The sequence below is a fragment of the Podarcis filfolensis genome, assembly GCF_964270895.1.
Source record: "Podarcis filfolensis genome assembly, chromosome: 4".
In the NCBI taxonomy this organism is placed as follows: domain Eukaryota; kingdom Metazoa; phylum Chordata; class Lepidosauria; order Squamata; family Lacertidae; genus Podarcis; species Podarcis filfolensis.
The window spans coordinates 94,740,479-94,755,629 of NC_139607.1; the positions used below are offsets into that span (position 1 = coordinate 94,740,479).

General features: G+C 46.2%; 1 protein-coding gene across 1 annotated transcript in view; it reads left to right on the top strand.

Moving 5' to 3' along the window:
- The first annotated feature begins 2,924 nt into the window (after nucleotides 1-2,924).
- INTS4 (integrator complex subunit 4) overlaps nucleotides 2,925-15,151 on the top strand; it is a 37,962-nt gene continuing 25,735 nt past the window's right edge. Inside the window, exons 1-8 of the mRNA XM_083609652.1 lie at nucleotides 2,925-3,077; nucleotides 5,055-5,252; nucleotides 6,089-6,206; nucleotides 7,231-7,337; nucleotides 8,746-8,931; nucleotides 10,653-10,703; nucleotides 13,645-13,733; nucleotides 14,723-14,843. Coding sequence (XP_083465778.1) covers nucleotides 3,021-3,077; nucleotides 5,055-5,252; nucleotides 6,089-6,206; nucleotides 7,231-7,337; nucleotides 8,746-8,931; nucleotides 10,653-10,703; nucleotides 13,645-13,733; nucleotides 14,723-14,843 — 927 coding nt within the window. The 5' untranslated portion in view covers nucleotides 2,925-3,020. The remainder of the gene's footprint in view (nucleotides 3,078-5,054; nucleotides 5,253-6,088; nucleotides 6,207-7,230; nucleotides 7,338-8,745; nucleotides 8,932-10,652; nucleotides 10,704-13,644; nucleotides 13,734-14,722; nucleotides 14,844-15,151) is intronic.

Sequence of the window (15,151 nt, forward strand, 5' to 3'; positions counted from 1 at the left end):
ATAGAAGCAAAACAGCAGCCAGTAGGCCTGATCTTTATGGTTGCAACAAGACTTCCCACTAACACAAAGACGAAGCAGCCAGAAGCCCTGAACAATGGTTACATCAATATTTTAAAGTTTCTCAAAGTTTCCCATAATACATCCTCAAGACATCATATACTGTATGTCACAGGGAGGACATGGGTGGTGCTGTGGTCTAAATCACTGAGCCTCTGGGGCTTGCCAATCAGAAAATCGGCGGTTTGAATCCCCGCGGCAGGGTGAGCTCCTGTTGCTCTGTCCCAGCTTCTGCAGCAGGAAGGGAAATGGCGTTTCCGTGCACTCTGGTTTCCATCACGGTGTCTCGTTGCACCAGAAGCAGTTTAGTCCTGCTGGCCACACAACCAGGAAAGCTGTCTGTGGACAAACGCCGGCTCCCTTGGCTTGAAAGTGAGATGAATGCTGCAATCCTGTCCAGGCATCCTTTACCTTTATACCTAGATATGTCACAGAAAAGGTGTGGTCTCAGGTAGAACCTGAAAGCCAGGCATGCCCGTCACTCAAATATAGTATTTCACACTTACTCCATCACAGTACTGTACAAAGGAAAGTATTTAAAGTTCCCTGGTCCCTGAGTCAAGTCAGATACACTCCTTTGTCTTGTCCGGACTTTGTCCCACTGTGGGGTGGGTAGGCATTGTGATTGAGATGGTTATCTGTCTGACACTCTTGGGGCAGGATATCACCAGACATGACTCCTTGGGAAGGTCCTGCAAACTTGACTGTACATCTATGGGATTATGATGGGCTCAGTAACCCCTCCCCTTATATCAGGGATACGGTGGCGCTGTGGTCTAAACCACTGAACCTCTTGGGCTTGCCGAGTTGAAGGTTGGCGGTTCGAATCCCCATGACGGAGTGAGCTCCTGTTGCTCTGTCCCAGCTCCTGCCAACCTACCAGTTCGAAAGCACGCCGGCACAAGTAGATAAATAGGTACCGCCATGGCAGGAAGGTAAATGGCGTTTCCGTGCGCTCTGGCTTCTGTCACAGTATCCCCCTGCACCAGAAGCATTTAGTCATGCTGGCCACGTGACCCGGAAAGCTGTCTGTGGACAAATGCTGGCTCTCTTGGCCTGAAAGTGAGATGAGCGCTGCAACCCATAGGTGCCTTTGACTGGACTTAACTGCCCAGGGGTCCTTTACCTTTATCTTTTTTTACCTTTTGCCCCTTATATCTCACGTCCCTGGGTCCTAAATGCCATTGGAACTGAGAAGATTGATGATTTCTTATGAATTTCTAAAGTTTTCCCATAGAATAACATCCAGTACATAGATACATTTATCAGTGAATTGCTGCATTTGGTATTGACATTTTCCCTTTGTTGGAGACCTGAGGCTCAGCGAGGAGTCACAGCCTCCTGAGCTGAGCTTCCCTTGCAGATACAATGCCTTTGCAGATATGTTTCTGTATTTTTCTCTTGACACTAGAGGATTAGGTTTTTCACAGGTGAAAAGGCAGGGAAATACCTGTGTGGTATGTGTGTGAGTGATGGTTTGGTAATGTGCAAGGCTCATGTGAGATATCTCCCCCCTACCTTCCAATTTCCCAGCAACATAAAGTACTAGAAATTATGACACTGTCTCTCTCACACACAGTATGAAGTGATACAGTCCAGTATTCATTCACTTTAGTTTACTTCTTTATTCTAATTTAAGTCATTTGAGGTTCTGGATTCAAATCCTAACACCCTGACCTTAAATGTCACTCTAAATTGGGGGGCTAGGCTAGAAAGCACCACATGCTAGGAAAATAAAATAAAATATAGAGGCAAAACCTCAAAATGGGACTGAAAAAAAGTTTTATAAAATAGTAAAATGCTGTTATCAGAAGCCCTGGAGAGATTTTTTCCCTGGACGGAAAAAACAACAACAGCTCTCTTGTGTTGCTGAAGAATTCCTTTACCAAAACATGCTGACATTTCATAACAGCATTTTTTCCTATTTTATAAAAGTAATTTGTTAATGTTCTCCCTCCACTCAGGTCCTGCTTTTAGGACTCTAGTTGGGCCACCGTGAGAACAGGATGCTGGTCTGACTTGATGAAGGAAAATTCAGCCAGATGGGCAGGGTATAAATAAATTAATAATAATAATAATAATAATAATAATAATAATAATAATAATAATTTATCACCATCATCATCATCATCATTATTAGGCAGGGGCCGTTCTGTCTCCCTTTAAAAATTTGATCCCTTAAGTAGCAGGATCTAAAAGCAAGCAAGCAAGCAAGCAAATAAACAAATCAGTGCCTTTGAGCATGTGCAGAGCGTCCTTACATCACAACCACCTCCATTTCTACCCACGCATAAGGCAGGATTCCAGGAAAGGCTGGCCCCGCCCCTCTCCGTCCGCCCCGCCCCTTTTTGCGGCTGCCGAGCTTACATTCTGTTTGCCCAACAAGGGGCTACAGTCTTAGGTGACTTATGTTTATAGAGACTTCCGGGTCCTCATCGCATGCACTAAATCTCTTGCGGGGCAAGAGTGGTGGCTGCTAAATAGGAGCCGCCAAACATATATATAAAAAAATAACCAGGTATCCAGAAGGAGCTTAGAGCGCTGCCTGAAACAGCCAAGGAATTGAAGGTTTCTTTGCAAATGATTTTCCAATAATCATGCCTTTCGCCTTAAAAAAAAAAAGGTTTGTGAGTTTGGGCAGAGGCAGATTAATTGGGACGTTCACGTCTTTCCTTGGTGCAACGGCCCCTGCGAGCTTTCAAGGCGCCGCAACCTTCTCCGGCTTTTCTCGAATTCTTAACATGGCTATATAAGAATATTCCCCAGTTACTTCCTCCCCTCTTCGCCTCCGCACGCGGAGGAGTCTGATGGCTGCGATTGGAAGCCCGAAGTAGAAGGGCGGAAGGCTTAAGAACCTCATCTCTTTGACTTACACTCGGCGCGGGAGGGAGGGAAGGAAAAAGGGAGAGGACGGTGGCCGGCGGGGCTCAGCCGGCGCCGGAAAGCGAAATCGCAAGACCATCATGGCGGCGCACCTGAAGAAACGGGTGTACGAAGAGTTCAGCAAAGTGGTCGTCCAGGTAACCGGCGAGGCCTTGGAAGTGGGGTGGGGAGGGGAGGGGGCGAAACCTGTAAAGCTTCTTCGTCTCCCATCCACGGCAAGGGCAATGTCGCACAGTGGTTAGAGTGGCGGGCTTAGGGTCCTGGGTTCAAATCCTCCCACTCGAAGCTCACTGGGTGTGACCTCGGTGCGGGGGGGGGGAGGTAGCTGCTCTCGCCTCTCATCCTGACCCTACCTCACAGGGGTGTTGTAAGGATTAAACTATAGCCTCTTAGAAGTGGGAGGGATATTTTCAGTGCATTTATTTTTCCTCTGGGCCTTAATGTTTCAACGTGGAGCCTGTTGCTTGTTTGGTTGTAAGTCGATTTGGGTTACCCTAGGAAGGATGAAAAGTGGCTAGCAAATTCATAATAATGATAATAATAATAATAATAGAATTTATTAATTTCGATCACAGACCAGTTCCAGCTCACATACAATATCAGGGAAGTCATAAAACATGATAGGGATACATTTGAGTTTACAATTGGGTTTACAATTGGGTATAACAGGGGCAATACAGATATAGCAGCAGTTAAAAATACATAAATTTTAATCAGTAAAATATATCAGCTTACAGATGCTTCAGGTTACAGACTCCGCTAACCCAGAAATAGTACCTCGGGTTAAGAACTTTGCTTCAGGATGAGAACAGAAATTGCGCGGCGGCAGCGGGAGGCCCCATTTAGCTAAAGTGGTGCTTCAGGTTAAGAACAGTTTCAGGTTAAGAACGGACCTCTGGAACGAATTAAGTTCTTAACCCGAGATACTACTGTAACCCAAAATTGTCATTTAACGCCTTAGTCATTATGGTAGCACAGCTTGTTCCCTAAGTTTTATGGCAGTCGCACAGAATTTGGCCTATTAATAATAATAATTAAATGAGGGTGATAGAGAACTGTGCATGCCACTTAGAGCTCCTTGGAGAAGAAAGGCAATGCAGTCAGTAAATAAATAATGTTAAGGGGCAATGATTGTGAAGCTAATATGCAGAGAAAGGCACTCTGGGTAGGTTGCAGGTTCATTACGCTTGCTTACAATTTGCCAGCTGATTTCTTGGGAGTTGTGTGATGAGCAGAAAACCTGCAGGCAAAATGATGCTTTTCTGGTAATCACCTCTGTCTGCATGTTGGGAAAGCTTTATCTGTTGGATTTCTGCCTGGCAAATGATTTGAGAGCTCATTAAGAAGTGAAATCGGATCTCTCCTCCAAGTCTTGGAATGTGACACTGTAACATTTGGCATTCAGGGTTTTTTTTTAAACCTCTTGTTTTGAGAGCTACCTTTGAAAGGCAGCAGCCCTTCTCTGTGGCAGCTCCCCATTCCCCAATTTATTTACCGTATTTTTTGCTCTATAAGACTCACTTTTCCCCTCCTAAAAAGTAAGGGGAAATGTGTGTGCGTCTTATGGAGCGAATGCAGGCTGCGCAGCTATCCCAGAAGCCAGAACAGCAAGAGGGATTGCTGCTTTCGCTGCGCAGCGAACCCTCTTGCTGTTCTGGCTTCTGGGATTCAGAATATTTTTTTCTTGTTTTCCTCCTCCAAAAACTAGGTGCGCCTTATGGTCTGGTGCGTCTTATGGAGCGAAAAATATGGTGATGCTCTTCCCAGGGGGGTTCACCTGATGCCAGCCTTGTCATTGCTTCAGTACCAGGCAAAGGTAGGGTTAGTGAAAAGTGAAAATCCAGACAGGTGTGTTGTATTTTTATCGTAAGCCACTTTGGGACTCTTAGTGGGCAGTAAAGTACAAATCTAATGAATATAACCCTTTTCCACAGTTCCCCCAATTTGGTGAGCTCCTAAAGGCTCCTAGGATGTTGTAGACAAGTGAAATAGCGTGAAGCTATAATAACAGCAATAAGGAAGTTACTCTGGAACAAGTTGTGGAGAACAAGTTAATACTGCCGCTCTTGCTTGTTTGTGTGTGACTGCAGCCTAACACAGCGTTCGTATTTCAGCAACAGCAGCATGAGGAAATTTCAGCGAAGAAACTCCGACTGACCAAACCAAGTAAGTCGGCCGCACTCCATGTGGATCTGTGCAAGGCAACTTCGCCAGCGGACGCTTTGCAGTACCTCCTTCAGTTTGCTCGGAAGCCAGTGGAAGCCGAAAGTGTGGAAGGAGTGGTCAGAATCTTGCTGGAGCATTATTACAAGGTAGGGCCAAGTGGCGGTATCTCATGGTATCGCAAGGTGTCTTGGGAGCAAAAATCAGTCAATTTATTGGGATATTAAGAACGAAAATATAATGGTAAGAAGTTGAAATTTGGGACTGTTGTTTGCTACTGCACAGGTGACAGTGGTTGAGGAGGACCATATTGAAATCTGTTGTTGTTTAGTCGTTTAGTCGTGTCCGACTCTTCGTGACCCCATGGACCAGAGCACGCCAGGCACTCCTGTCTTCCACTGCCTCCCGCAGTTTGGTCAGACTCATGTTTGTAGCTTCGAGAACACTGTCCCACCATCTCGTCCTCTGTCGTCCCCTTCTTCTTGTGCCCTCCATCTTTCCCAACATCCAGGGAGTCTTCTCATGAGGTGGCCAAAGTATTGGAGCCTCAGCTTCACGATCTGTCCTTCCAGTGAGCACTCAGGGCTGATTTCCTTAAGAATGGAAACGTTTGATCTTCTTGCAGTCCATGGGACTCTTAAGAGTCTCCTCCAGCACCATAATTCAAAAGCATCAATTCTTTGGCAATCAGCCTTCTTTATGGTCCAGCTCTCACTTCCATACATCACTACCGGGAAAACCATGGCTTTAACTATATGGACCTTTGTTGGTAAGGTGATGTCTCTGCTTTTTGAGATGCTGTCTAGGTTTGCCATCGCCTTTCTCCCAAGGAGCAGGCGTCTTTTAATTTCGTGACTGCTGTCACCATCTGCAGTGATCATGGTGAAATCTACTTTTATGTAAATTCTGCAGTGGATACTGCATACCCAGAAAGAGTTGGTTTGTGAAGGCTTTAGTCCTCCTTTTTCTCTTATTGTCATCCTAGGAGAACGATCCTTCCGTGAGGTTGAAAGTTGCTTCCTTGCTGGGTTTGCTGACAAAGACTCCAGGCTTTTCTCCTGACTGCATTCTGGACGATGCCATCAACACACTCCAAAATGAGAGTAGGTGATATTTTCCAAACGGAGTCTAGTGAGGTGTACAAATCCTTCCAGATTTCACTTTGTTGGGGGTGACGGTTGTTGTACGTGCACACTGCTTTCATATCATTGCATGAAACTGCTTTAGATTGAGTCACATTATAGGTATATGCCTAGACTAGGGATAACCGGTGGTTATGACCTCACCGCATTAATTGGACAACCTTCCAGCCTCTCCACCCAGGGATGGGGAGAGTTTTAGACAAAAGCATTTAGAGGGCACCTCATTGATTAGCCCTGAATCTTGTTTGAAAAATGGTTTGGTTTGCACATCATTACCAAGGTTTAGTGTGAATGTGTGAGAATGCGGGCTTCAGGAGAGGAGATTGCAGATGCCGGACTGCTCCCTAGTCCTGCTGCTACTGTGCTGAGCTAAGTCATGGCTTGGCATAGTGTTTGGCTGAACCTGGGCTTGTGGTTTAGCTCTCTCCAGGCTTGCGGCAAGCTTGCAACCAAGGTTTGCCCTGTCACTTATAAAACTGACCGACCGGTACAGAAAAGTGGCAGGACTTACAATCATACCTCAGGTTGCGAACGCTGTGGGTTGTGCGTTTTCGGGTTGCGGACCGTGCCGAACCCGGAAGTATTGGAACGAGTTACTTCCGGGTTTCGGCCCATGCGCAGAAACGCTGAATTGCATCACGTGCAGACGCAACGCTGCGGGTTGCGAACGTGCCTCCCGCATGGATCACGTTCGGAACCCGAGGTATGACTGTACCGTAAAAAGTGTACGAAACAGAATCGCTGGCGTTTCTCCTTCTGGCAGAGCAGATGGAAAGACTAGAAGGCCGGTCTCCATATTAATAAAATGCCGGTGCGATATTTCAGAATGATGTTTGGAAATTCAAGTGAAGAGTTAAAATGATTAAATCAAATGGTTACCTGCTTAGATTCAGCGTAGTTGCTGGGCCATGTGCCTCCAGACCCAGGACATGAGTGAATGCAAGATGAAATAATGACTTTCTTTTTTTTAACTGTTGTTTTTAAGAGTCCCACCAAGTTCTTGCTCAGCTGCTGGATACCTTGCTGGTGATTGGAAAGAAGCTCCAAGAAAGCCCTGCGGTGAGGATGCGCCTGGTGGATGTTGCCTGCAAGGTAATTTGAACTATTAAATATCGAAATATTTTTAGGTGGAGCGAAGCTTCCTTCAGCCTGAGAGCTGCATTTCCCCTTCGGGGGTGGTGAGCAGGCTAGAGGCAAAAGCTGCGCAGAGCACTAGATGCAACTCTTACAGTCGGCTACATTCCAGCCAGGCAAAAGTCAAAGGCTCTACATAGCACCCACCCAACACCCCTTTCTGTCCATGCAGCCAAGAGGCATTACAACAGTTCAAGGACACTTGCAGCCAGGCAAAAAATAGGGCCTAGAGCAATGTAGGGGAGGGAGCATGACCTGAGATGGAAAAGTGGCTTGGGGAGAGTTTTTTTATTTTTTAAAATAATAATAATAATAATAGTTTTTTATTCATTTTCTTGCACAGCCATACAACCTCTGGCACCAAAAATGTTCCAAAGATAACAAAATCAAGTAAAGCCAACCTACAAACAATAAACCAGACAGTGTATATATAGATTCACAAGTCTGCATCGTTATTCTCCCGAGGATATGTCCCCTTTGAACAAATATAACTTAAACGTTGCATAATCCAGATATTTTTAAAGACCATTGGAACAGATTTAACAGTATTTTTTAAATTGGTCTACATTTTGAAATCTGCCAAAAATATATCTTTTTCCTCCCCCCCAAAACAGAACATAACCTTTGTGTTAGTTACTCAGTTAATGTGCCATTTCACTATGCTTAACCCTTGTAAGATTTTTGTCAGTATATTGCTGTTGAGATTTATTTATTTTTTAATGTAAGATGGCCTGGTTTTCTGCTGGGTGTGTATGGAGATTTAATAAAGCCAATCCAGGTGGTTTTTTGACTCACCGCCCCCAATTATTACTGAGATTTCGTTAAAAACCCTCTTTTCCAAATTTGGCAACATGCTTAAATTCCCACTGCATATAAGACCCAACGTCCCCAAGAGTGTTGAATCCCCAAACAAACCGGTCCATTAAAAAAAAAAAAAAACTCAGTTGGGAGAAGTTTGGGCTAATCCAGGGGTCAGCAAGTCTTATCAGGTATGGGCTGGATCACTCCCTCGGAGATCCTTTGTGGGCCAGACCGCCACACCACGACACCGGATATCGCGTCTGTGCATGTCTGTGGCGCCGGAAATCGCTTCTGCACATGCCCAGACACCGAAAAACGTGCCTGCGCAGAAGCGATTTTCGGCGTCTGGGCATGCGCAGAAACAATTTCCGGAGCTGCAGAAGAGAGTCCCTGCTCTGCGCCAGTTTAGCGCAGCGCGCAGGGACTAATCAAGCGGGCGACTCAGTTCGGGGGCAGCTCATGGGCCAGTTAAGTGACCCTCATGGGCCGCTTCTGGCCCATGGGCCTTAGGTTGCCGACCTCTGGGCTAATCCGTTCATTCATTTACTTCTTCCTTATTCCTCAGCATCTGACTGATTCCTCCCACGGGGTAAGGACCAAGTGCCTCCTCCTGATTGGCTATCTTGGGACTGTGGAAAAAGGCACCTCGAAAGAGGTCGAAGGCCAGCCTCCCAAAGACGTCCAGAAGATCATCGGGGATCACTTCAGTGACCAGGATCCTCGGGTTAGAACTGCGGCTATAAAAGCAATGGTAAGGGTCGGGAGCGTTGAGTTCAGCTTCCCTTAAATCAAAATCCTCCCTGAGTGTGGGGTGCACATTGGAGGCTAGCAGGTGTTTCTGGGGTGAATTTAGCCACCATGGGGACTGCGAGTGACCATCAGGCATAGCCATGGGATGGCAGTCATCCCCCTTTGAAGAATTGGCCTGCCTTCCTGTCTCTTACTCCCTTTCTTGGGTAGCCTTCCATGAAAAGAAGCTGCTGACCAGGAAGTTGTCTGAGAGATTACCGTATTTTTTGCTCCATAAGACGCACTTTTCCTCTCCTAAAAAGTAAGGGGAAATGTGTGTGCGTCTTATGGAGCGAATGCAGGCGGGAGGCTCTGCTCAGCGCTCCCTTTAAAGAGCCGCATGGAGCGTGTGTGCAGCTCTTGGGGGCTTTTCCCCGAGGAGGGAGAAGGGCAGCCCACCAGTCGCTTCTCCCACCTCGCGGAAAAGCCCCCAAGACACACGCTCCACGCAGCTCTTTAAAGGGAAGAAGAAGAAGAGAAGAGTTTGGATTTGATATCCCGCTTTATCACTACCCGAAGGAGTCTCAAAGCGGCTAACATTCTCCTTTTCCCTTCCTCCCCCACAACAAACACTCTGTGAGGTGAGTGAGGCTGAGAGACTTCAGAGAAGTGTGACTGGCCCAAGGTCACCCAGCAGCTGCATGTGGAGGAGCGGAGACGCGAACCCGGTTCACCAGATTACGAGACTACTGCTCTTAACCACTACACCACACTGGGAGCGCAGCTCTTGGGGGCTTCTCCAGGATGTGGGAGAAGGGACTGATGGGCTGCCCTCTGTCCCTTCCCCCACCTCCCAGGAAAGCCAGCAAGAGCCTCTGTCAGGCTCTGCTCAGCACTCCCTTGTAAGGGCTCCCTTTCATCCCTCATCCTGCTTTGCTGGGAAGCCAGCGGAAGAGGTGCTGTGCAGCTATCGCTCTTGCTCTGCTGGCTTCTCAGCGAAGCAGGAGGAGGGATGGAATGGTTTAAAGCAAGAAAAGCAAGAGCCGCTTACATGCTCTGCGCAGAATTTTCCCCCCTTGCTTTCCCCCTCTAAAAACTAGGTGTGTCTTATGGAGCGAAAAATACGGTATAACAGGGGTCAGCAACCTGCGTCCCATGGGCCACAAGCGGCACACAGGGGTCATTTTTTAAACGGCCCACAAGCTGCCCCCGAACCGAGCCGCTCGCTCGGCGAGTCCCTGCATGCTGCGCTAAACCGGCAGAGCGGGAACTCGCTTCTGCGGCTCCAGAAATCGCGTCTGCGCAGACGCGATCCAGCCCACGGAGCAATCTCCGCGGGAGTGAACCGGCCCAGGCAAGATAAACCTTGCTGACCCCTGGATTATAATATTAAATTGGTTCTTTTCGGGTGATAAGGAGAAGGTGTGGCCGAATCCTGGTGATGGAGTCCCAACTGTTAACGCTCTTCCAGTCTTTTTAGGAAAGGAAGACCAAGCAGCAATCTTGCACATGTGGCCTGAGTTCGAGTGCCGCAGTGTTTAATGGGTCTTGTAAGGTTATCTCTGCAACGCAGTTTATTTTTTATCAGTCTCCAGTTCTGATACCCTTAATAGCTAAACTCCAGTAGCAAATCCTTTAAGGACCTGCCCCTCTTGTGATCTTTCCCACCCCTCCATTTTTTTTTTTTTAATGTTTTGTTTTGGGTACTATAATCACATTTTGTTTGTTTGTTTTTTCTTACAGTTGCAGCTGCATGAAAGGGGATTAAAGTTGCAGCAAACCATTTATAGCCAGGTAATTACTGTGTTCTATGTGCTTGGTGATGGGCCCTACCATTAAGCTGGGCTGTGGAGGATGGCTGTGTCGCAAGTCTCACTTCAGGATATTTTCGTTTCTTACATTTTTAAATTGTGGCCAGTGCAGGCCCTGCATGAGCACCCGACATGTTGAGGCAAATTCCAGGGGCTCTGGAGGGCCCACTGCAATTAAAGTTAGCTTCTTCTTCTCCTCCTTCCTTTATTTTTAAACCATTCCCATTCTTTTAATAGCCTTCGGCCTGGGTGCCATGCGTGCTCCTCCAGGATTCTTTCTTATTTATTTATTTATGTTGCAATAAACATATGAAATCTTTACATATACATATACATTTATGATACTTATACAGTGGAACCTCGGCTTGCGAACGTGATCCATGCTGGAAGCACATTCTCAACCCGCAGCGCTGTGTCTGTGCATGCGTGGGTCACGATTTGGCGCTTCTGCGCATGTGCAAAGCGCAATTTCGTGTTTCTGCACATGCACGAGCGCCGAAACCTAGAAGTAACCCGTTCCGGTACTTCTGGGTTTGGTGCGGTGCGCAACCCGGAATCGCGTAACCTGAAGTGTCTGTAACCTGAAGTACCACTGTACATTATACAGAGGTACCTCAGGTTACATACGCTTCAGGTTACATACGCTTCAGGTTACAGACTCCGCTAACCCAGAAATAGTACCTCGGGTTAAGAACTTTGCTTCAGGATGAGAACAGAAATCGTGCTCCGGCGGCACAGCGGCAGCAGCAGGCCCCAATAGCTAAAGTGGTGCTTCAGGTTAAGAACAGTTTCAGGTTAAGTACGGACCTCCGGAACGAATTAAGTACTTAACCCAAGGTACCACTGTATTTGTAAATTCACATTTTCACATTTCATTATGTACCAACATTTATCCATTTCTTATTTCTTTCCCTGTGTCTTCCCTCCACCCGTACGTGACTTCCTGGTTATAATAATAACAAAGAAGCTCCTCCAGGATTCTTTATCCAGAGCTTGGGTATCCCTGCTTGTGCGTTTTCTAAAATTAAAGCCGACTGCTGACCCTTTGCAAAAATTACACAATCTGTGCTATCTAATGACTGTAGCAGATTTGCAATCCTCTCCCTGCCACCAAGCAATGGAAAAAAATATTGTGAAATGCAGCGTCCGCTGGCTTAGTGCTTGTTTGTTTTGAAAATGGAGAGCTGCTGGGTGTGAGCAAATTGATCATCTTGGGACATCAAGCCCAAAATAGCAAGCTAGCCAACATTATTACCCACATGATGAAAAGTTTGTCTTCCCCCTGGTGACAAACAAGAATCTAAGTTTTAAGCAACTCAGGGGGTGGGGCAGCCATTGATAACAATCGTTGCATGATCCTTCCATCCCTCTTTCCCTGCTCGGGAGTTTAGCTCAGCATATCTTACGTTTTTACTCCCAACAACCCTGTATGCAAGGCCCTGGCATTATAATTTCGTTTAAAAGTAAGCGGAAAAGATTTTAACCTCCTTTTCTGACTTCCCACCCACAAAGTGAATGACCATACTCCTTTTATGCTACGGAATTGCGTATGTGTGTAAAGATGCCGTGGTCCCTAAAAATGGCAGGACTCTCAAGAGCTTCCACTCTGAAGAGCGCCAAAATTGGTGGGGGTTTTTCCCAGAGTAGTTTGCGGAGACTGAAAAAAATCCTGTACAGTGGTACCTCAGGTTAAGGACGTAATTCGTTCCGGAGGTCCGTTCTTAACCTAAAACTGTTCTTAACCTGAAGCACCACTTTAGTTAATGGGGCCTCCTGCCGCTGCCCCACCGCCAGAGCACGATTTCTCTTCTCATCCTGAAGCAAAGTTCTTAACCTGAAGCACTATTTCTGGGATAGCGGAGTCTGTAACCTGAAGCGTATGTAACCTGAAGCGTATGTAACCTGAGGTACCACTGTACAGTCTTTAGGCTCCCAGTCCCTGCTATACTGGTTTGAAGTTGAACAGAGTCCTTATTCACGCCACACTTAGTTAAATTATGGAACTCACTCCCATAGAAGGCAGTGATGGTCATCAACTTGGATGGCTTTAAAGAGGATCAGACAAATTCATGGAGGAAAGGGCTATTGCTGCATCCAGCTGTGGAGGCAGCAATGCTTCTGATTACCAGTTAATGGAAAACAAAGGAGGGGAGAGTGGTCTTGTGTTCAAATCCTGATGCCTTGTTTTCCACAGGAATCTTTTTGGCCTCTGTGAGAACAGGATGCTGGACTAGATGGTCCTTTGGCCTGATCCAGCAGGCTCTTCTGTTGTTCCTGTGTTCATCAGGGACTCAGGTTTCTTTTTACAGTGGTACCTTGGTTCTCAAACTTAATCTGTTCCGGAAGTCCATTCCAAAACGAAAAGCGTTCCCAAACTAAACCTGAAGCATTTGTAACCCGAGGTATGACTGGAATGCACAATGGATTAATCCGTTCCAGACTTTTATAAAAAACCCCTCAAACAGCAATTTAACATGAATTTTACTATCTAACAAGACCACTGATCCATAAAATGAAAGCAATAAAGAATGTACTGCAGTCACACAATCCATCCATCAGTAGCTGAACTGGGTTCCACACAGTCACAAAAACAAAAATGCAAAATAAATAGCAAAAACAGCCAGACCTCAGCATAACACTCAAACCAGAAGCGTAACACTCAAAACAGAGCACGTTTGGCTTCTGAAAAAAGTTCGCAAACCGGAAAGCTTACTTCTGGGTTTGCAGTGTTTGGGTTCCAAGTTTTTGAGTACCAAGGCGTTTGAGAACCAAGCTACCACTGTACTTTTTAATTTGCTGGTTCCTCCAGTTTGTATCCCGCAGATTACAAAACTTCTTAAAAGAAACAAAGGGTAGCATGCAATGTAAGTATTGGTGGAAGGACTTAGGGCTGATGGTAGCTGACTGCAGATCTTCTTTTTCAGGCATGCAAACTCTTAACCGACGACTACGAACAGGTCCGCAGTGCTGCGGTTCAGCTTACCTGGGTCCTCAGTCAGCTTTATCCAGAAAGGTATGCGTGGAATACCTGGCAGTCCTAAATGAAGGGCTGGGGTTCAGTAATGACCAGCCTTGTAAAGTTAAAAGGCTGCAAAGTTTTCTTTTGAGTTTCCATGCTGTGTGGGCATGGGTCAGAGAGCGAGAGAGAGAGTTGTCTTGCAGTTAATCAAAGAAACCGTGACTTATTTCTCCAAGGTCTGTCTTGTTTTCCTCGCTTTACTGGCCGAGGGAGCCGGTGTACAGCTTCTGGGTCATGTGGCCAGCATGAGTAAGCTGCTTCTGGCGAACCAGAGCAGCGCACGGAAACGCCGTTTACCTTCCCACCAGAGCGGTACCTATTTACCTACTTGCACTTTGATGTGCTTTCAAACTGCTAGGTTGGCAGGAGCAGGGACCAAGCAACGGGCGCTCACCCCATTTTCAGCTTTTTCAGTTGGCATCTCTTGAGTAAGGTAGCGAAACAAACCATGGTTAAGGGAGTGTTCTGGGATTGCGTGTGATGTCAAACCACAGTTGAAAGAAACCAAGGTTTGTAATCCAGCACCAAACCGTAGCGTCAGGTTGTGGTTTGTTGGCAGTAAACAAACCATAGTTAAACCACTGGGCAGAATGAGGACGCTCAAATGATGATTTAATAAACTGTGGCCAAGCATAATGTGTCAACCAGACATATGGTATATGAAGCTTAACTAAATGTTATGAAAACCATGGTTTGTTCAAAAGCTTTATTTAAAAGTACATTGGCTGTGGGGTTTTTTCCAGCTTGGAGTCCTGGTTACTTGGTGTTCACTTAATGAAACATGCCTTTTATTTACGCAAGCTGAATTGGGCAAGTGTGTTGGGTAGGATTCCCCATCCCTCTCTCAATTCACAGCATTTGCAGGGAAAGGTATAGAAGATTTAACTCTCAGCCAAACCTGGCTCAGCAGGTGAGAACAAACCTAGCTATGATACATTGATACAGCACCTTGTGTCTTGTTCTCTTCCTCCCCACCCCTTCAGCATTGTCCCAATCCCTTCCTCCAACGAAGAAATCCGTCTAGTGGATGATGCATTCGGGAAGATTTGTCACATGGTCAGTGATGGCTCCTGGGTGGTGAGAGTACAAGCTGCTAAACTCTTGGTAAGTGCCTGTGCCCTCTGTCATCTCCTTATGCTGTTGGAAAAGAGAGCAAGCTGTCCGTCGGAACATGAAATGCTAGTGGTTTGTGAAACCTCTGGAACATAAGAAAAGCCTAGATTCTGGATCAGGCCAGAGGCCTGCCTGGTCCAGCATCCTATTCTTACAGTGACCAACTAAATAATAATAATAATAATAATAATAATAATAATAATAATAATAATAATAATTAATTTATTTATATCCTGCCCTCCCCAGCCGAAGCCGGGCTCAGAGCGGCTAACAACAGTAAAACGATACAACATTCCAAA